This window comes from Epinephelus lanceolatus, chromosome 14 (genome assembly GCF_041903045.1).
Source record: "Epinephelus lanceolatus isolate andai-2023 chromosome 14, ASM4190304v1, whole genome shotgun sequence".
NCBI lineage: Eukaryota > Metazoa > Chordata > Actinopteri > Perciformes > Serranidae > Epinephelus > Epinephelus lanceolatus.
The window spans coordinates 23,412,427-23,434,418 of record NC_135747.1 but is presented as its reverse complement, the minus strand read 5'-3'; the positions used below and the strand labels follow the sequence as shown (position 1 = coordinate 23,434,418).

General features: G+C 40.5%; 1 protein-coding gene across 2 annotated transcripts in view; it reads left to right on the top strand.

The window, feature by feature from the left end:
• The first annotated feature begins 840 nt into the window (after positions 1-840).
• Positions 841-21,992, top strand: part of LOC117251211 (electrogenic aspartate/glutamate antiporter SLC25A12, mitochondrial-like) — a 31,128-nt gene continuing 9,976 nt past the window's right edge. Inside the window, exons 1-10 of one of the 2 annotated variants that reach the window (XM_033617279.2) lie at positions 841-981; positions 1,437-1,490; positions 4,495-4,637; positions 7,538-7,653; positions 8,700-8,839; positions 12,353-12,499; positions 15,474-15,612; positions 16,565-16,658; positions 19,882-19,966; positions 21,171-21,252. In XM_033617279.2, coding sequence (XP_033473170.1) covers positions 970-981; positions 1,437-1,490; positions 4,495-4,637; positions 7,538-7,653; positions 8,700-8,839; positions 12,353-12,499; positions 15,474-15,612; positions 16,565-16,658; positions 19,882-19,966; positions 21,171-21,252 — 1,012 coding nt within the window. In that variant the 5' untranslated portion in view covers positions 841-969. Of the gene's footprint in view, positions 1,173-1,436; positions 1,491-4,494; positions 4,638-7,537; positions 7,654-8,699; positions 8,840-12,352; positions 12,500-15,473; positions 15,613-16,564; positions 16,659-19,881; positions 19,967-21,170; positions 21,253-21,992 lie in introns of both variants that reach the window. The other variant, XM_033617280.2, reaches the window with a different exon arrangement.

The following is a 21,992-nucleotide window of genomic DNA, read 5'->3' as shown; positions in this document are numbered from 1 at the left end:
CACCTCTGGAACAATGTGATTTAATTATACAAAAAATAAATAAATAAATGAACCCTATTTTAAGGGATGACATATTTTGGTTGTAGTGTTGAACTAACTTGTCTATTGAACTGCTGGTCAGACAATACAAGCAATCTGAAGACGTCAGTTATGACTATGGCAACTTATTCTCCTTGGGACCGGTTATGGACTCATATCAAAATGGAAGATAAGCCAACATAATTATCAACTTGCTCTGTGATTATGTGACCCTGTAAAGTGATGAATGAGGACATATATGTGACATGGTTTTGTTCATTAGTTTGTTTTCTTCTCTTTCTTGCTAGACTTATTTGTTAATTTTTCATCATGTACTGGACCCTCATATTTTAAAAAATACAGTGTAAAATAAATAAATACTTGTATTTTAATAATAATAATAATAATAATAAAGTTTCATTATTTTGTGAAATTTTATGGACAAAAAAAATCTCTTACAGAAAAAACATGTGTTCATGTTCAATCATGTGTCATTTTCTTCTGTAAAGGGTGGGGAAATAAATCTGATGGAAATATGATCTTCAGCTCCATTACACAGTTCGTTTCCTGAAGCTAAATATAATAGTGGCTTTTTAAAAATTAAACTTTTTTTACCATGACATCACTCATCACACATTCAGTGTACACATCCTGTGCACTGCATATTCTGCTGTCCTGGTTATTGTCTGCAGGCACACTGATCAGTGTCCTCGTCTGACCCGTGCAGAGAGGAAACGCTGTACACTTCTCCTGACCAACGCCTCTCTGTCTGGAGCTCGTCTCCCGGCGGCTCCTCGGCCGTCACGCCGCCCTGCTGCAAACACAGCGGGACAATAACACGGCTAAATACGTATTTGGTGTCTCAGACCTCCGCGGTCCTCCTGTCATGCCCGCTGCCATCCTCCTGCCCAGCGCCTGCGCTAGTCCACTGCAGCTGACGTCACACCCAGCATGGCGGTCAAGGTGACTCCGTCAATATTTCTTATCAGATATTAATTTTAAAAAGCAGTAAAGCGGCGATCGGACGCGGAGGACAGCATGTCTGTGCGGACGCGTGGCTTTAAAGCTCTTGTCTTAAACGCAGCGGAGTCCCCCATGCGTGTATTTCTGCATCTTTGCATAGGCTCATCTCTGCCGGCCTCGCAGGGACAACTGTAATTTATTTCCTCTGTTGCATTTGTGTTTGAGAGATGTACCCTGAAGCGGTTTTACTTGCGCTTTTTTTTGACATGCAGAGTGTTGTTGTTGTTACAGTCGTATGTGATCGATCCTAAAAATCAAAGCTAAACAGTGGGCAGCCTGAACTTCAGATTTATCACCAGATTGAACATATGGCATAGTGTCCTGTAACTGTTGGCACCACTGTGATGATCTGACTCTGGGTTTTCTTTATAGCATATCCAACTTGTGTGTTATAGGTGCAAGAAACAAAAAGAGCCAACCCCAATGACTTGAAGACAATTTTTCTGAAGGTAAGACTGTCACTCACAGACACCAAACACATTTGGAGCTTTCACCAACACTGCAACAAAACAGTTACATACAGAAAGTGTGTGTTATAAGTCTACTAACGTGTTGCAGTCAGTGAGTAGTTTCTGTCTGCTGTCCATTGGGATAGAAAGTTCAGTAAAGGTCACACACATACTTCGACTAATTTTGGATCTGCTTCAACAGAGGGTCCCCCCCTCGCTTTGACTTCACGTGCGTTTTGATCTTTAGCATGTCATTGGATTTCTCATCTTGCTCTGTCTGCTACCCGTCAAAGAAACAAATCCCTGCCATTACTGTGTAGTCTTGTTTGCACACATGTCGTGTTTGGAGTGTAAACTTGTTCCTGAAAGTGGTGACTCTGTTTAATGTGCAAGTCGCCTTATGGTCCCTCCACATCTCTTGACTCCACTATAAGAGGGCGTCTTAATTTGTAATGCATATTCAGGTGGAAGAGTTAATTACTGGAAGCTCATTCTGACTGCCTGTATAATTTGATTAAGAACTACTTGAGGCCCACTGTGAGGGTAAATGGATACACAATCATGTGATGGAGTAATGTGGCAATAAATTGCTTGGAATTAATATTTTCACTTAAAACATTAATTCAGCAGAGTGCATTGAATTGTAGCCCTGAGAACACTTGGCGTGAAGGTCTCCTCCCACACTCTTTCTCTGTTTATCTCATGCTCTCTCTATCTGGGCTTGGCTCGCACCCATGAGCGTGGCCTTTCTGTTGCCAGTTCATGTGGCGCTTGTGTTCCCGGAGCTATCTCTGTTCCAACTTGAAACCCAACCCAGGCTCTATAAATGACCTTACGTCTTAAAGCCCAACTGAGATTTCAGGTTTAGCACAGCGCTGTGTTGGCTGTGCATGTTTTTGCCTCAGTCGAGTGAAACACAGTCGCAACACAACACTTGCAAGTTGATTGTTATTGATTGAGGGATTGTCATGGTGTGTTATGCATTTATCAATTTCAATTTGGTTTGGGTGTCATGATGGTATGTGAGACGACTGAAATTTGTTCCCTGTCAGATATGTTGCTGTACAGTTTATATGGAGGTGTCCCTTTAAGACAGGAGCTACGGTGTCTGGGTGTTTCAGGTCATCACAAATCAGTGAGCAGGTCACCTTCATATTAGACTCATAGGATTTTTATATTAAAGGAACGGTTCACCCCCAAATCAAAAAATCTGTATTTTATTTCTTACCTGTAGTGCTGTTTATCAGTCTAGATTGTCTTGGTGTGAGTTTCAGAGTGTTGGAGCTAATCTGCCTTCTTTCTAATATAATGGAAGACACTCAGCTTGTGGTGCTTAAAGTGCCAAAATATGCATTAGAAAAACTCAACAGCAATGTCTTGTTACAGAAATCATGACTGGGTTGATCAAGATAATCCACAGACCTTGTTGTGAGCAGTTTCATGTTGGAACTAATTTCTTTATACTGAACTACACCTGCCGTATCACCGTGCAGAAAGAAGCGTCCATCTGCTCATGGATGAGAGGCTCATTTTTGTGACAGCATGAGATGTAAACATTAATAATGTCCTCCTCAGCTGAGCTGTAACGTTACCTAGCTCAGTGAAACTCTTGAAATCCTCTTTGCTTCAGGAGGACCAGCACGGTGATCTGGTTGGTGGGTTTATGTCAGTAGTAAGAAAATAGTTCCCTAATGAAACTGTACACATCAAAGTCTGCAGATTATTTTGAGTAACTGGGTCATGATTTCTGGAAAGACACATTGCTTTTAAGTTTTTTGTATGTATGTATTTGGGCACCACAAGCTGAGTGCCATCTAGTTCAATTATATTAGAGAGAGGGCAGACATCTTCAATGGCCGATATCTCCAACACTCCTGCACCTCACACCAAAACAATCTAGACTTAATAACTGTGCACAGGCGAGAGGAAGAACATGTATTTTTGATTTTGGGGTGAGCTGTCCCTTTAATGTGATAAAGCACCTTGGCATTTAAATCACTTAATTAGCTGAAAAAGAATCACTCCTATATGCTAACTGTATCCATAAATGGGTAATTTCCTAAAAAAATGTAGTATCTCAATGTATCTTATGGCATAATAGGGGATTCTATCTGTATTACCCCCAAATTTTTTGGTAGTGTTGGCCTAAAGGTCAGAGGAGTGGTCTTGTGATCAGTAGGCCCCGGTTTAACCCCCTTGTTGACAGGTTTTTATGTGTGGAAAAACTTAAAACGCAAGATTTGCTCATGCCAGAGGTGCCCTCCAACAAGACCCTGAACCCCAAATAGCTCCAGTGGAGCCAGCAGATTGTACTGGGCAGCTTCCAGGTGGGACTGTGTGTAACTGTGTGACTCTGAACAAGGTGTTCCTGAAAAAGATAGCCTGGCTCTGAGCAGTAATTCTCTGAATAAATAAAAGTTAATACACTGTTATACACTGTTCTCCCATCACCAAAACAATAAACATGTAATGTAATGCAGGACATATTTATTAAAGTGTACGACACAGCTTGCACCATCAATATTGTGTGTCTTATATGTTTTTCAATGTAGTTGTGTCACTCCGTCTGTTAATGAGATGTATATGGTCAGATTGAATGCAAGGACACATGTATCTCTCTTCAATAGAGCCACAGAATGACAATGCTGTGAAAGACACTGACGCTTGTCAATACATGTTATCATGATAGGATGCAGAAAGCATTGCATAAATTTAAAACACTGTATCGTGCCAGTAAACTGAGACCCATATGTGCTGGTATAGAAACACAAACACCTCATTATCACAAAGAAAAGAGATACCAATCGAGAGAGCTGCAGTAAAAACAGACTTGTTGATTTGTCACCTATGGGTTGTTTTTCCTTTCTCTTTGCATTCAGCGCTCCACATCATTTTCTTTCTTATGCACACAATGGAAATTCTACCCTATGGATTTCTCATCTAAATCCTCGTATGTTACGAGACGTCCACGTTGTTTACAGCTCTGTCTGTGTCTCCCATGCAGTATGCCAGCGTGGTGGAGGATGGGGAGCATTACATGACTCCTAGGGACTTTGTACAGAGTTACCTGGGTCTGCATGCACAGCCGCAGTACAATCCCAAAACTGTGGACCTGATAGCTGGAGTGGCTGACACTACTAAAGATGGGTGAGTGCCTACAGTGGTGTAAGCAAAGCTCTGTGGAAGTCCTCTGTCAACTCAGAGGTGTGTTAATACATGTTTATGTCTGTATTTCCTCAACAAATGTTTTGTAGAACTCATTTTGAAAATTTCTGGGTGAAGATTTACTTGCGCTTAAATTCTCAGTGTCGGCTGTAATAAATTGTTTTGGTCTAAAATAGCCTCTTGGTGTTTCTTTGTACATTGACTGTGATATTTCTTAATTTCATTTGGTAAACGACATGATTTTTCCATAATCCTGGTATTTCTGCAACAGCCGCTGTTACGTCAGTGTATATAAAAATAAATATTACTTGTCTTAGTGTGTCGTCCTGAGAGCAATGTAGGAACCAAGTGAAAGTGGAATTTGCAGATTACATGCTGTCATTACAATACTGCAGTACGTGAATTAGCTTTATTACAGAAGATGACAGCGTGTCAGTCTTAACTAACGTGCGTTGTTAACTGTTATGTGAGCATGATGTTGTGTTTAATGAACTGACATTATGTCGTCACTGTTGATTCCTGAACTTGTGTCACAAATTCCTGTACATTTTATGGCACCAATAAACTGGTGCTTTTGCCAGACTGTAAAATCTCATTCACCCCCTTAACTTCCATCAATTTAGAACCATATAAATTTAGCTTTTAAGGATATTTACCACAAAACAAACTATGTACCCCATCTGGATGTCAATGATCAAGCAGCAATTAACCTTTAATGCCACTTTGACACCTTTAATCTGTGTATAATCTTCCCAGGGTCCCACCTGTTGCGCTCTGTTGATTAAATATTCTTCAGATTCACTGGAGCTCTGTGCCACCAACGTGTGTAGCATGTGCCAAAGAGGCTGTTAATGATTTATCTCAATGATGTTTGCAGAGTAAATATGTGTCTTATCAGTCAGTTTTACACCTGCAGCTGATCAATTTAAAATCCACTGATAAGATAAGACAAAATATATCTGACACACCTGATCCTGCCTTCAGATGTATTCACCTTTATTTAGAGCACAAAGCAGCAGTTGGACCTCCACTGTGTCTCGTGAGCAGCTAAAAAATGGAAGAAATAAACGTGGAAATATGTGCATATTTAGGCTTAAAGTAGGGCTGGGCAATATATTGATATTATATCGATATTATATGAGACTAGATACACGATAATATTTTGGATATCATAATATCGTAAGTGTTGTCTTTTTCTAGTTTTAAGGCTGCTTTACAGTAAAGTGATGTCATTTTCTTACTGGACTGCTGTAGCTGTTTTGTTATTTGCCTTTACCCTCTTGGTCATTTTATCCACATTATTGATGAATATTTATCAAAAATCTCACTATGTGACCATTTTGTGAAAGCACCAGTAATCTACAATATTGTTCCAATATCGATATTGAGGTATTTGGTCAAAAATATTACGATATGTGATTTTCTCTATCTCACCCACCCATAGCTTAGAGGAATACCCCATCCACAACATGATAATTTGTATATCCATTACTCGTGTTCTCTCATGCCTCCATTTTCAACGAAGAATCCAAAACTGGAGAAACTCAAACACAAGTTCAAACATGCACTCTTGCCCATATGTGTTGCTCGTATGTGGAAGTGTTTTGAATAAAATGTATTCAGTCATATGCTCAATGATCCTTAAATGCCTGCATTTCCACTCCACATTTCCAAATTTGTAATATTGAAAAGACTTTGACATAAACTGTCGCACACACGGAAGAGTAGTGGGTGCCGTAGCATTGTTCCGACCTCTCGTTGTTCTGACCTCTCATTAGTCTGACGTCCCGTTGTTCCGATATGTGATCATACTAGGCTATACTGTATTTGTGTACCATAGAGGATCAGCAATGCAACAAAAGTAGGCTACCGGTCGAGATACAAGTGTCAGAGAGGAGAGAATGAAACACCATGACCTTCTGTTATTAACTCTGGGGTCCGGGTTGTGTGGGGAGCTCTCCGCGGTGCTGAATGGCTCCCGGCGGGCGTATTTCTGCCTTGATGGTGCGCCGCGACCGGCTCTGGGTCAGCTGGGAAAGGCTTGAGGCGAAGCAGGCTCACGGCTTATGTGTTTGCCACTTTCATTTTCATTTTAACCCACACCATGATCTTTTCCTAACCCTAACCAAGTGGTTTTTGTGCCTAAACCTAACCAGACCTTAACCACAGTTCATCATGATGATTTCGGAACAATGGGACTTCGGAACAATGGGTTTAATATGGTCGGAACAATGGAATGTCGGACCAATGGGCTGTCGGACCAATGGGCAGACCCCAGAGTAGTGCACCTGCAAAGTTCATGTGTTTATGTGTTAATAGTAAGGTTTTAGCAAAAATGCATGTGTTTGGGAAGTACTGAAGAAACGACTGGATGAGTGAGACCTGGATTATACTGCACAAGTTGTGTGAGAGTTCGTAAATGGATGTTGTTTTGCGGTTGTTAAATTCAGTTTACCTACGACTGTATTTCATCAAGAATTTTCTGCGTTTTTGGATTCTCCATTCATTAAAGAGGCATGCGAGAAAAATAAAGTTTTCCTCATGAATTCAAAGTAACACTGGATGATATAAATGATCATTTTATGGGTGAAATATTCCTTTAAAGTTGTTGTTTATTTAATCCATTTGCTGATGAAGATCATGTGATATGGTTGAAAGCCCTGGAACAGCAGCTAACTTGATCTTGTTGCTGGTTAAATTGTTTTGTCAAATGCTGTTTCCAAGGTCAAGAATGAATTTTGAAGCTTTGTTGGAAAAAGAGGTGTAGGATCACATTACTGCACTTGCTTGCTGTCCTGTGTTGTCAGTATTTATTTATTTAAATGATAATTTTGTCAAAGATACCTTATTCAGATAGCACTCTTTCTTTCTTGTCCAAACAGACTGATATCTTTCCAGGAGTTTCTGGCCTTTGAATCAGTTCTATGTGCCCCGGATGCCCTGTTCATAGTTGCCTTTCAGTTGTTTGACAAGACTGGCACAGGAAACATCTCATTTGGTATGTACATGCTGGTGCATGCTGGTGTGGGGGTGTACTTCACGCTCAATTACAAGGGACAAAATGTCATGTTATGTACATACAGTGTAGTTAAACACCATAATGTCAGAATAAGTTGACTGAAGATGTTGATTTCATGCAGGTAATGAAACATATTTAAGGTCTTGTTGCTGAAGTTGGACTTAGTAACTAATATCGAATGATTAAAGATGTGTCTGAATTAGTTTTGTCAAAAATATAAATGTTGATACATATTGATTCTGAATATTTGAAATGGTTCCAGTGCTCATTTTCTCCAGTATGGATACACCAGTACCAGCTGTGCTTGCTCGCTTTATTGTTAATGTTCACTACAGTCATGCTGCTGTTCTGTGCTACTAACCAAGAGAGGAAAAGTCTTCGTTGACATGTTATAGCCTTGTTATGCTCTCAATGTCAGTTTCTCTCAGTGGTATCGAGCATGGCATTGAATATCAATGTATTTCAAGGTATTGAATCAAAGTTAGAAATTCCAGTATCATGTGACATTAAACATTGTGGGTTGCATGTGCTATTCCTACTAAAGCATTTGTGGCCAATAAATACAGCGGTAGCCATGTCTTTTTTGATGTAATACATATGCTAGCAGCAAGTCTCATCTCAGGGCAGGACCGCAAGCGAGTTGTGTGGAACATCACATCATAACCAGCTCCATCTGACAAGCAGAGAAATGAATCCAGCATGTCATAAACCAAGAGATACAGAGTTATACAAAGAAGCTGCTGCTGTGCTCTGTCTGTGCAATGGGCCTCCATAAAGGCAGCTGAAATTGAGGGCAGTGCTTATACAGAAAATTTCCTGGATGGACTCAAACCCCTCGAAATGTAAAAGGAGTGGGACTGTCAAAAAGCCTTTTCAGCTCTGCAGTCCAAATGGACTCTTTCCTCTACTTTAATGAGGTTCTCTACAAATGGAATGAGGATGTGAGATGGATGTTACAATTTCATCTTGCATGTTTTCCCCTCTGTCTCTTGTTACGGCTCACTCCTCATGTCTCACTCTTCCAGAGAATGTACGTGACATCTTCAGCCAGACCACAGTTCATCACCACATTCCCTTCAACTGGGACTGTGAGTTCATCAGGCTACACTTCGGCCATGAAAGAAACAAGAACCTCAGCTACACAGAGTTCAGCCAATTTCTTCAGGTATATATATTTGATTTATATCTTCACTGGTTTTATTTCAGAATCTATGAGCTGTTTGACAAACTTGTTCCAAGAATCACAGACAAGCAGTTTAATATGTTTATTCGCCATCCTGCTGGGAGTTAGATGAGAAGATTGATACCACTCTCATGTCTAAGAATTTGTATCAATCTTCTCATCTAACTCTTGGCAAGACAAGAGTTAGTATCAGCATTCGTAAGTTCCAAACATGTTGAATTACAAAACATCATCTGGCTAAAAACATCCCTTTTTTTTCCTGAAAGACAGATTTTCCATGTTATGGTTAATGCTGATTGTGATCTGGGCCCAGCTGTACAGAAGTAATCTGATCTGATTTTAGCTATCGGATTGGATCAAATCTTGGACATGGGTTGCTTAAAAGAATAAAAGGATTCTGAAATTGGATTAAATCATGTAACCCAGTCTTGGTTTCAAACTTTCAGTGTGTTGTTCAAAACTTTTTAGTAGGATATGGAGACCTTTGATTAAAAAAAAAAAAAAAAAAAAAATCATGATTATCCTGATCCCAGCAGAATGGTGGATTCAGGTCAGATTTTAGGAACAAAATTTCATGAAACTTTTAAACTGTTGAAATATACATACATTTATTATATTTTGCACTTGATTTGTTTAACAGTTTCTGTGATAATATAGGTTAAGGAGACATTAAGATATTTATTATGCCTTTCAGTACATCCTATAACTGCTTATCCTGTTAGGGGTAGCAGGTATGCTGGAGCCTATCCCAGCTGTCATTGGGCGAGAGGTAGGGTACACCCTGGACAGGTCGCCTGTCTATCACAGGGCTGACACATAGAGACACACAACCATTCATGCTCACATTCACGGGCAATTTAGAGTCACCAATTAACCTGCATGTCTTTGGATTGTGGGAGGAAGCTAGAGTACTCAAAGAAAACCCACGCTGACACGGGGCAAACAAGCAACAACCCCCACCCCACCCCACGGGTTTGAATCAAGAACCCTCTTGCTGTGAGGCGACAGTGCTTATCACTGCACCACCGTGCTGCAGCACAGTAAAGTAAATAAAAAAAGGATTTTACCCCCATAAAATGATCCCCCCCAAAAGCTGTCAATATCAGACAAAAATTATTTAAAGTTTTCATCTTAACTCTGTTTTGTTCTCTTTGGTTGCACCCATGTTAATAAGTGATAACTGCAGTGTGTTTGTAGTCCCATTTAGAGCACTGGTTATCCAGATTTGGTAATCTTTAAAAGTTTGTATCTGGATCAGGGTGATCTAGTCCAAATCTGATTTTAAAAGCTGGCATGGAAGTAAATTGGATGATCTGATCCTGGACAGCAAAACATGGGATTTCCAGGGTGATTTTTTTTTTTTAAAGAACTGGGCCCTGATTATAACCCTCTGCATATAATAGCTCAAAAACCACCACTCAATTCAGTTAACACCTTGAAATGTTGACTGGATTGTGCTTTGAAGTTGTCATGGCTGATACAGGCTGTGGATGTGTTACTGAATGTGACAATATAGTTGATTCCCCAAAGAGTGGCTGAATGGTGCATTGCTGCCACAAGAAACTGGGTAATGGCATTGTCTCCTTTCCTTTGGTTAAGGCTGGTCTGATGTATCCTGTACTGAAGGAGATAAGAAAGGAGGCATTAAAGAGCATTTTTTTTTATCATGGCTGCCCTTAGATATCTCAGGGTCATTCACCCAATTAGGAACCTTCCTAAGCAAAAGAGACTGTCCGACCGCAGCCAATAATAAACCCACTGACTATAGCACTTCCTCTGACGCAAAGTCTTCCTCTTCCTTTTTCTTGTTTTCAAACAACAAAGTGGCACGTTACTGCCACTTGATGCTATGGAGGGTGTCTTCCCCTTTTTAGCAGAGCATTCATATATATCAACATGTTGCTTGGTGACACAGATGTGACGCCTCTTGGACCTGAATTAAACCAAGTTAGACAGAGTAGAGTGTAGAGGCCAAACCATTTACAGAATGAAAGTGAGGATAGATGCATTTTTTTGTTGCTTATTAACCTAGTGTGTCATTTGAATGAAAATAAAATTGTATTTCTGCATTTAGAAGTTTGCATAGTTTAAGTATGGTGTAAACTCATTGACCCTCAGCAGCTCAAAAGAAGAGCTGCAGATAAACATTTGTGTGTAAAGGAAACATGATATGGTACAAAACATATCGACAGCACACAAAATGTATTTCTCTGTTCTGTCTCCGACATCTTAGAAAGTGCACGTCAATAAAATGTGAGACCATTCATAATGATCACCCTCATCCCGTGGCGAGGCATTTTCCTCCTGCTGAGGGACAAATGGAAATGACGTAACGTGAACTACATGCCACACATGATCTCTTAAGATAATGGAGTTGTGGTGTGCAGTAGCATCTTTAGTGCTTCATCACTTCAGCTGCTCTGGCGGTTTGCGGTAGCTCAGTGTGCCATTAAGACACTTAACGTTGTTGTTTTGCTTTATTGGCTGTTGCCTGTATCTCACTGAGACCTCCGTGCTGTTAAATCAGCAGCAGCAGGGAGAAACCTAGTTTGGAGTCGAGGGGCTGTGGTCTTAGGCAGAGGCTGGGTGGTCCCAGAGTTAGACAGGCTGGGCTGCAGTGTGGGATCCCTCAGAGCACTTTGTGGTTTATCAGACTTGACTAGGGCTTCCCACCGTTACACCAAAGACTCTTGTATGTGCAGGATTTCATTTACATCAGTCATTTTTATTGTTTCTTATTCTGTCATGTCCAAGCACATTTCATTTATTGTAACTGAATATTACTTAAAATACAAAAAAGTGCAGATGTACGTGCAGATTTATTTGTTTTTCAAACGGTCTTGGATCTGCCACCTTGTGGTTGTTATAGTATTTAACTCGAAACTTGAGTGAGTTCAGACAAAGTAGAGCACTTTTAGGCTTGAAAAGTATAAAAGTTTGTGAAGCGACAAAGTATCATGATGAGTTCTCAACAATATAATCAGCAAACATTGTGAGAATTAATCTCCAGCAACAATCCACTGATTAGGTTATCAGAACCAGAGTGTAAAAAAGAAGCAACAGCTGAATATGGCGGTGACGTTTCTCTGTGATCCTCTGGTTGTATGCGATGAGCTTTGACAGCAGACATTGACCCGGGGTCAGCCTCCCCCTGTATCCCCATCTGATTGCATGGTTGTCATATTGAATCATCTTCCTGCGGACACACCTGCCGGCCGCCTCACCAGCCGCTCGGCTCAGCTCCGGGATCAGACTTCTCGGGACATGGTTTCCATTAGTCTCCAGAGAGACGGTGGTGATTACAAAAGCCAGTGTCTGACACTGTCACATCTGATGACTTTCACATCTGTCCAACGCTGACATTATTACACATTCATCGTCTAAAGTTCTGTTTCTCCGTTCTCTTGTAATGCGATGCTCCTCATCACAGGAACACATTCTTTGCCTCTTTTGTCAGCTTGACCTCCTCTCCTCTTTATGTGTGTGTTGCTGCAGGAGCTGCAGTTTGAGCATGCCCGCCAGGCGTTTGCACAAAAAGACAAGAACAAAAGTGGCGCCATCACTGCCTTGGACTTCAGCGACATCATGGCCACCATCAGACACCACATGCTGACTCCGTTTGTGGAGGAGAACCTGGTTTCAGTGAGTTTAAGAAAAAGTTAAACACCAGTTGTGTAACATTTAAAAGTGCTGTATGTAACTCTGGAGAAAGATCGTTGATTGAGTATCATTTCCAGGTTGTGAAATACCGACGCTTTGGGTTGGTGGTTCAGTCCGACCACCAACCCAAAGTGATTGTAATTGACGACCTGGGAATGAGACTCAGCAATCAACTATCTTTCTCTAGAGTTACATACATCACCTTTAAAGCAGCTGTAATCATTTTTTTTAATAATACAGAACTCCTCATCAACAGCTCATTGTTTAGCTGTCTGGCCTATAACTTTACTGCACTGGTTCACTCTCAATGCTCTCATAACGTCCTTTTTGGCCCCAGCAGGCAGCTGTTGTCAACTAAAAGGCTCTAAAAACCCTTTGTACTCTACCTCCACAGCAGCAGGCAGGGACAGTTAGCAACTAGGTGGTGAACACAGTGGAGCATTAGCAGCTAAAGTGACAAAAATTCCCCTCAGGAGTTGGTAGAGACCAAAAGAGAGCTAAAAGAAAGAGAATATTGGACTTAGATTCATCAGGCCACCTGATGAATCTAAGTCCAAGAGAATATTGGACTTAGATTCATCAGGTGGCCTGAAACACGACTCAAAATAAATGAAACATGATGTTTCTCCATAACTTTAAATACTGTAATTACTTAACTGTTTGTCCCCCCAATAAACGTTCATATTAATTTCTCACCCTGTGTTACCTTGAATTAGTGGAGAAAACTTTGGTTTTCTGGCATGCCTTCACTGTGAACGAAGAATCCAAAAACATTCTTGATAAATTGAAGCCATAGGGGGCACATTTAACAATAGAAAAACTAAATCAAAACAGGCGTTTACAAACTCGTATACTGGTACAGTATAATCGAAGTCTCATTTATCCAGTCATAGACTAAATACTTCTCAAACACATCCATTTTCAGCTAAAATCGTTATAGTGAAAATATTTTCTCTCTTTCTTTCTTTGGATCCCCATGAGCTCCAGCATAAGCATTGACTTTTCTTCCTAGGGTACACACACATACATTTATACACACTTACAACAACACGACAGATAAACACTACAAACAAAACAGCTCATCTTGTTGGTTTAATATTGAGTGATATTGAGTACATTTTTGTCAAACGGAGAAGAAGCAAAAATTAAACACAAATTTATGATTCAATCACAATCCATAAGAATTCATAGCAAACTTGACTTTGATCTTTATACAAATACATAGTAATTTTTAATAAACATAAATCCTTTTTTGGCTGACCTTGATATATAGGTTATCCATCCTGTGCTTTCACACGTATTCCAAGAAAATGTGGTGTTTAAAAATATATCTCATTATCTTCCAAAAGGGATTTCTACTTACACCCATACATATATTTAACTCTTACACCATTTCCATAATTAACGAACAATTCACTTACAGTTCCTGAAATGTTTGGAGATACTGTTGTAACAACATTTTGAAACAATCTTTAATGTTCTCTTGAACAATATGCACTGGCAATGGATCCCACATGACCACGACTCTGTGCACAGCAGTTTACTGTATCATACTATTTTTAGCAGTAGGTAGCAAGAACCCTTTTGTCGTTGCATATTGTGTTTGATAATCATAATGAGCAAACAGAGAATAACATTTCACATAATCTTTGGTGATCATGCAGATGTGTTGTAGATATTAACTTTGTAGCAAAAATACAGGAGTTTGGGAAGCACTTAGTAGGGATAGACCGATATGGATTTTTTAGGGCCGATGCCGATACCGATTTTTTTCCATCACCCTTAGCCGATGACCGAGTATGGACTGCCGATTTTCTTGAGCCGATATTTGGGGCTGATACTGCTTTTGCTCCTTCAATTTACATAAAAAAAATGACACAATGATAACAAATATTACAGGTCTCAAGTTTAAAATAAGAAACATTTATTGAACAGTAAAAAATACTAAAACAAGATGGAAAGTTGAGGTAGAACAGGTAGAATATTATTATTATTATTATTATTATTATACATTCAAATAAAAAAAAGAGTTCAGTGCTCTTAAATCTTCCAGTAATGTCTTTATAAACTAAACAAATATTTAAGCTGAAGCATAAATAAAACAACAACTACTGTACACAGTAGGATTCAACAGCTTTGTTCAACTTAACCACATACTTTCAAATGAAAAAAAGTGCCAGGGAAAAATAAATCTGCGAACCCACGCGCGTATCGGCCGATGCCGATACAAGTAAAAAACTCAAATATCGGCCCGATATATCGGCCGGCTGATGTATCGGTCTATCCTTAGCACTGAGTATACAACTGGATGAATGAGACTTAAATTATACTGCATGAGTTGTGTGAGAGTTAGAAAGTTACTATTGGGGAATTTAAGTCAACTATAAAGGATCGAGAAAGTAGCATCTTGGTCAGCGCGATTGCTACTAAAATTCTCACTGAAATCGTTTTAGAAATTTGTACACATATTTAACTGTTCTTTTTATGTTGCTTTTTAACTGGACGCTGTACTTGCTCATTTGGGGTTTGTGACAGTTGTAATTGTCTGTTTGTGTTTATTGTTGTAATGTTGCCCTCTTTGCCAGGTTGCTCTTCAAAAGCAAATTTTAACTAACTCTTTACCTGGTTGAATAAAGGATATATCTATAACAGATGTTTTGCTAAAAGTTCTCTGTTGTTAAACATGGCTTAAATGATGACTTAAATTCACGAATAGTCTTTGCCCTTTTTGGATTCTTCGTTCACTGTGGAGGCATGCAAGAAAAACGTTTTCTTCCCAAAGGGGTGAGTAATTGATATACAAATAGGTATAATTTAATAATGATACTAATACACAAATGATTTGGGGGGCTCCTTTAAGAGAGTATAATGATATTCAGCTGAAGCCCTCCCATACAGAGGAAACATATTGAGACTGCCCCATATAGAAGCTGACTGACTCTGGATCTTTCTCCAGGCTGCAGGAGGCAGCACCTCCCACATGGTCAGCTTCTCCTACTTCAATGCCTTCAACGCCCTCCTCAACAACATGGAGCTGGTCCGCAAGATCTACAGCACGCTCGCTGGCACTTACAAAGACACACTTGTTACCAAAGGTACACCTGAGACACTCTGCTCACTGCAATGAGTCATGTTTCATATGTGAAATAAAATGTAGCTGTGCGATGATGTCTTAACTTTCTTGACAGAGTGGTGTGAGAGAACACACAGGGAACATTTACTGTAGCACTATATTACGAAGGTAAATGAACATTTTTAACCTGGTAATCAGATCACCTCCTACATGTAGACCTGTGTAACTGATAGTGGTACTGTCAGCCACATCTGCTCCTAATTGTGTTTCCTATTAAGACGCAAACCGTAGACAGTTCCTCTACTTCCTCCCCATGGTTTTCCTCCTTCTAGACAATTTTTTGGGTGAATAGTATTTGCAAATAATTCTTGTTATTTGTACGACAAAACAGATAAGATTGAGGGTAAAGCAAACACTCACATGCTGCCTGTCAGTCGCAGGGAAGTATATCATTACAGTACTTGAGATCAGAGAAGCAGGCTTGTGACTGAAGGTTGCAATCCCTGGACCTGACAGAAGGTCTTAGTGGGGGAAGTGAATAACTAAGTCCTTTCCCTCCTTCAACAACCACCATCAGGTTTACTTTGACAAAGACCACCTGATGGTAATGGACCTTCTCAGCAGGCAACGTAAAGAACTAAATATAAAGCACATTTAAAAGAGTGACACAGGGCGCTGCTGAGAGAATGCACGCACAGTCAGTGTACTGCCCACACATACAGCATTAATGGTTTTAAATACTTTCTTTGTAATCTCCTTAAATATCCTGCTTAGCAGCAAGCATCCACAATAACTCTAAAACAGACAAGGAACAGTGTTTGCAAATACTATTTAATACTAGCCTGCTGTAGACAATACCTGACGTGGCTAACCCCTCAGCTTCCTGTTTGACTTTAATTATAACTGAGTCCTCCATTGATTAAAGTTTGCTGTTTGCTTCATCTAATTTCTTCTTCTCTTTATTGCGTTTGTAGAGGAGTTTGTTCGTGCTGCAAATAAGTTTGGTCAGATCACTCCGATGGAGATTGACATCCTGTACCAGCTCGTTGGTCTCCACTCTCACTCCGGGTAAGATTCTGAGTCACTTGTTTTAACGCTCTAGAGTCCATCTATCGATCTGTGACTACACTGAACGTGTTTTTTTATGCCTCCACACTGGTGACAGCCGGCCAACTGGAAGCAATATGCTTTTGGGTCTTCTGTCCCCCCCATCCTGATGAATGTGACATCTCAGTGACACCTTAAGACAGGCATGTCAGGGGCCAATCCTGGCCCACGGTCCAATTTTACACAGCCCTTGGCTTGACTTTCAGAATATACTAAACTAAGCACAAAAAGTATGGAAATTTGTATTTGGTAGATTATTTCTTTGTTGTAACAATGCTTCTTGGCAATAAAACTTGTACCGTTGGAAAGCCTGTTTATTTCCCTTTTAAATGGTGCCACATTTGTAAGGAACATGGATTTGTGTGATGAACAGCAGAGCTGGGTATGTGGGTTGTGCCCATGAAAAATTTGCCAGATCTCTTCTTCCAATGCCAACCAGCTTTTTTTTTTGCTGTTGACTCTTGTTTGGTGGATTGGATGATTGACGTCTGAAGAAACAAGACAAATTGGCAATTTAACAATTTATTCATTTAACAAACAGGAGCCTCAGTAGCATGTGGAAGAACCATATGCAGCCACAACAGCCTGGCACCTCCTCCTCATGCTGGTCACCAGCCTGGTCACACACTGCTGTGGGAATGGCATCCCATTCTCCAACTAGCATTTCAGCCAAGTCAGCCAACATGGTTGTGTTGGTCACTCTGGCACGAACAGCATGCCCAAGCTGATCCCACAAGTGTTCAGTGAAATTGAGGTCAGGACTGCTGGCAGGCCATTCCATCCTCTCCACTCCAAATTTCCTTACTTTTGTGCTTAGTTATATGTGGGCCTTAAATCAAGCAAGATCACTTTACATTTTTTCCCTTCACCTCACAATGGTAGGACTATCACACAGTTTGTAGACATGCATCAATTTTTTTTTGATGTTGTTTTTTTAATAACCTATTTGATGAGAGAAGCAGCTGGCCCCCAGGTATTTTCACATAATCTAATCTGGCCCATCATTTAAAAAGGTTTGGACTCCCCTGCCTTAAGTGAACGATATATTGATTAGATTTTGGTGATTTTTGGCCATGACTCAAGCCTTTATGCACTAATTTTGACATAATTGTATGTCGCAGAAATGTCTAATTAGATAAAGTTATGAATTTATGACATTTTTATTTCCAATAGGTTAAAGGTCAGCTGCACTGTGACATCATAATGTTCTGCAGAACACTTTTCTAGCCATTAGTCAGTGTAATAACTCAGGAACAGAAGTGGAGACACTTAATTGGTGACACTAATCTCGGGTGTCCACCTTGAAACTGGCTGCCAGGTTGAAGATGTGTGTGAAGTGGGGTTGCAACGGTACAAGATTTTCATGGTACGATGACCATTCCCCAAAATATTGCGGTTTCACAGTATCACAGTATTACAGAATTATTATTACCATCAGATACAATGGCCCTTAAAGGAATGAAAACAGAAGGTGTTGGCTTTCACTGAACAAATGTTTTGTTTCTGTAATTTAAATTGAAATCATTTTTTAATGGACATATGTGTAAACAGTTTCCCTAAAACTAAAATCAAGGTGAGGCACTCCTTCTAGTTGCATTTTTTTCAATGTCATAGATAAGCAAATGTACACGGTATGAACAGATCCCTGCAACCTTAGTGTGAAGCATTCATGTTTTAGAGTTTGTAGTTTCTGTACAGCAGCATCCATATTTGAAGCATGATCAACTGTCATGGTAACATGTGAGTCTGGACAGACATGGATGTGAACTGTAACTGCAACTTGATTGGTTGGCGAAAGTATACCACCGTGAGGTGGTAATTGTGGTTTGCTGTGACATAACTTAAATTGTATATCATGTAGGAAGATGCTGAGAAAACCAATTGAACTTGCTGATGTGGGGCAGCATCTCATACATGTCTGTAGACCATAGAACATTTAAAATATATTTTCAAACTGTAAATTATTAATATTTTTACAGGCATACATAAACTTTCAATAAAAAAGGCACAAAACAATTCAGAATAAAATCACTTTACATAGGCTGTATTATAGTTTTATTTCTTATATTTTTCTAATCTATTTGTAAGTCTAAATATTTTTTGCAACCTTTAACTGTTTTAAAATAATAGTTTGAGTGATTGTGACTAAAGATTTATAAATTGCTGCAGGCATGTGTCATTTTTCATGTATTTTGCGCTCCTGGAAACTTCTGTAAAGGCGCTATAAATCACAGTTCTAGCTGAAAAGGATACCATGCATGTGGGTAAGGACAGTTAAAAGGTTACACTATGCAGGAACTGTTGACCACTGTTTGCCAGTGAAAGTGAGAGCCAACTTCAGCTTTGTCCACTTGATGTTTTGCCTCGCTATATTTGCATTTTTATTAGAGCTGTGTCTGTGATTTAAAGTCCCGATCTTACCTTGTGCTGTGCCCAGGAACATCCCAAACACAGCAACATAAGAGGAAAATAAGAAACAGGCAGAGGGCAGAGTCTCTGGAGATAAATGCACCGCCACACACAGAGATGACTTTTGTATGAGTTCATACATTGTTTTCTAGGAAAATCCAGAATGGCATACATTAAAAGGCACTAAACAAACACAATAATGAATGCTTAGACAGTGGTTAAAAAATTAATCAAAATTCACCCAGACTCTATAAATTTAAGTTATCCATACTTTTCCACTGTCCATGCATCACTGTGGTAGGTTCTGCTGCAGCTCCTCAAATCCACTAAGACTATTGAAAACATTTACACAAAACTGTGTTATTTTTTTATTCCACCATGAATGGAATAAATAAGTTGCAGGTCTGTTTATTGGCTGTAAAGATAAAGTTATTGCTCATTCGGTTTAACAACAGTGGCTCCACTGGCTGATTTACAAGACAAACATAAAACATGGATACAGACTTTATGATGCATCAGGCCAGTGGGGAATATTTGTGTCTCAAACATTTAGTAACAAAACACTTTCTTTTACTCGCTGGGCCACGGGCACTCATCCAGCTTTGTTTGTCTGTTGTTTATATAAGCCTAAATTAAAGTTGCAGTAACTTCAAGTTATATGCCAGTAAAAGTTCTGTGGAAAATCTTACATCACTTGCTGCTGCTCGCAGGAGATGCGGGGCTCTCTGCTTTTTCCTGGCCTAACTCCCTCCCTCCCCTGCTGTTGTTTGTTAAGGCGGCTGAACCATGCAGACATCGAGAGGATAGCTCCGTTGGAGGAAGGTGCCATGCCATACCACCTAGCAGAAGCCCAGAGACAGGTAGCCTGATTGACTCCTCTAATACACCTCACATCCTCCTGCCTTTTATCAAAGCCTTTCCCCTTCTCTCTCTGCTTCCTTCTCAGAAAGGAGCTAAAAAGGGAGAATGTTCAGCTGCTGAATTAGCAGAGTGCCCATGTTTTTCTTCCCTTGTGAAGTGCATTACTTTAACTCCCAGATAAAAGTACACCAATTATAGTTATAGAAGAGGAATGGATTGTTGCGTTGCACCTCTCCATGAAAGGCTCTCCCCCTTTTATTCAGTATAGCCGCACATACACATGAGCTGCAATCACACATCTGAGACGCTAATAAGAGGCTTTTATCAGTGTGGGGCTTGAGGAGTTTTAGAAGCCTTTAGCAAAGTCTGCTAATGGCGAGAGTCAAGGTGGATGTGGGAGAACAAAATAGTTCCTGCCTCCACCGGATAACACGGCTCTATATCAGACTGTGGTCAGAGCTTTCAGGCCACTCATGCTCCTGGGACTCACACTCAGAGGTCTGGAATTTGATTCCTTCGGGGGGGATGCAGCAATTCTCAGGCCTGCCCTTTAGTGGAAGTAGGCTAATTGTTTATACCCTTTGATCAAGACCTCGATCTTGTTAGCATGCAACCCTCGGTGGAAGCATCTGGGAAGAGGAAAAGACTGATCTGCTCTGCTCCCTCCTCATCTGGTCTGGGACAAGTTACTCACAGCCTCAACCTGCACACACACATGCTTTAACAGAGTCTCACTTGGACTGTGTAATATTCATGTAGATACTTATCTGTACATGGAAAAGGCTTGTGGGGCTAATCTGTTCCCCTGCACCACAGTGAAAACAAAAGGGGCTCCGCTTTCAACATCAAACACCAATCCAGAGATCAAGCAGATAAGAGAGAAATTATACTTTGTTGTAAAAATAAATGAAGACCTTTAGCTCGTAGCCTCCCACATGTAGCATGTGTGGAAACTCCAGGTTCACACAGTCATTTATACCAGAGCTGGTCTGTCTGTGACATTTAATCCTGGCTGATGATGAATTAGACGTTACATGACATGTCCTTCCTCCGTTGTTGAGTACTCCATAGCATTTTTCTTTCCACAATGTATCTGGTTCGCTATAGTTTAATAGCCAGCCGATTCATGGTTAGTGTTCTGATCCCCCGCCCCCGTCTTTCTCCAGATTTATTTGACCACTGGTGTCTTTTTCTCCTATACAGCATGGTCCTGAAATGTCTCGGCCCATCTGGCTCCAGGCCGCGGAGTCTGCCTACAGGTTTACTCTGGGCGCAATCGCTGGAGGTGAGTGACATGTCTGCGGCAGAGCCCCTGGCCCGCCTGAGGGGTAACCTTAGCTGGCCAGACTGGTGCACTGAGGCCCCAGGGCCGGCCATTGTGCTGCATGGGAGAGGGGTTGTGATGTGAGGCTCCGGCATTGTGCTGCCGTGCCACTGGTGGCTCCAGGCTGTCGTTGGAGTCGGGGCTTTGGAATGACACAAATCTTCCGGAACCGCACTCTCTGGAATCTCCGTCTAATTACACTGGAAGGAACTGATACAAGGAAGGTCTGACATAACTGCCCCCCTCAGATAGGAACACACTCTGACCCTCTGTATGTGAGTGTTCATGTGTGTGTGTGTGTGTGTGTGTGTGTGTGTGCTCTCTCCAAACATTCAAAGACTCATCAATCGTTATTCACCAGCGGCAAATTCAGGCAGGGTCAAAAAGAGATATATATCAGGAGGCTGGTGGTGATAATGAGCTGTTTCTCACTCTGTGCTGACCGAGCTGTTTGCATGTTTGAGACATGTCATTACCGCAGCCTTTGATGTCAGACAAGACAGGGCAAGTAAAGCTGAGAGCAGGAGTTTAATGCAACTTGCTGCAGTGTTGCCTCTGCAAACAGTTTCCCCACATTTACCAGACTTCCTTCTCTGGGCTTAATAGCAGTTTGTTTATAGTTCATACACAGACACACATTAATGACCCCTCCCTGAACATATCTGCAGAATTATTATGCTATTTTGTAAGAGGCAAAACTA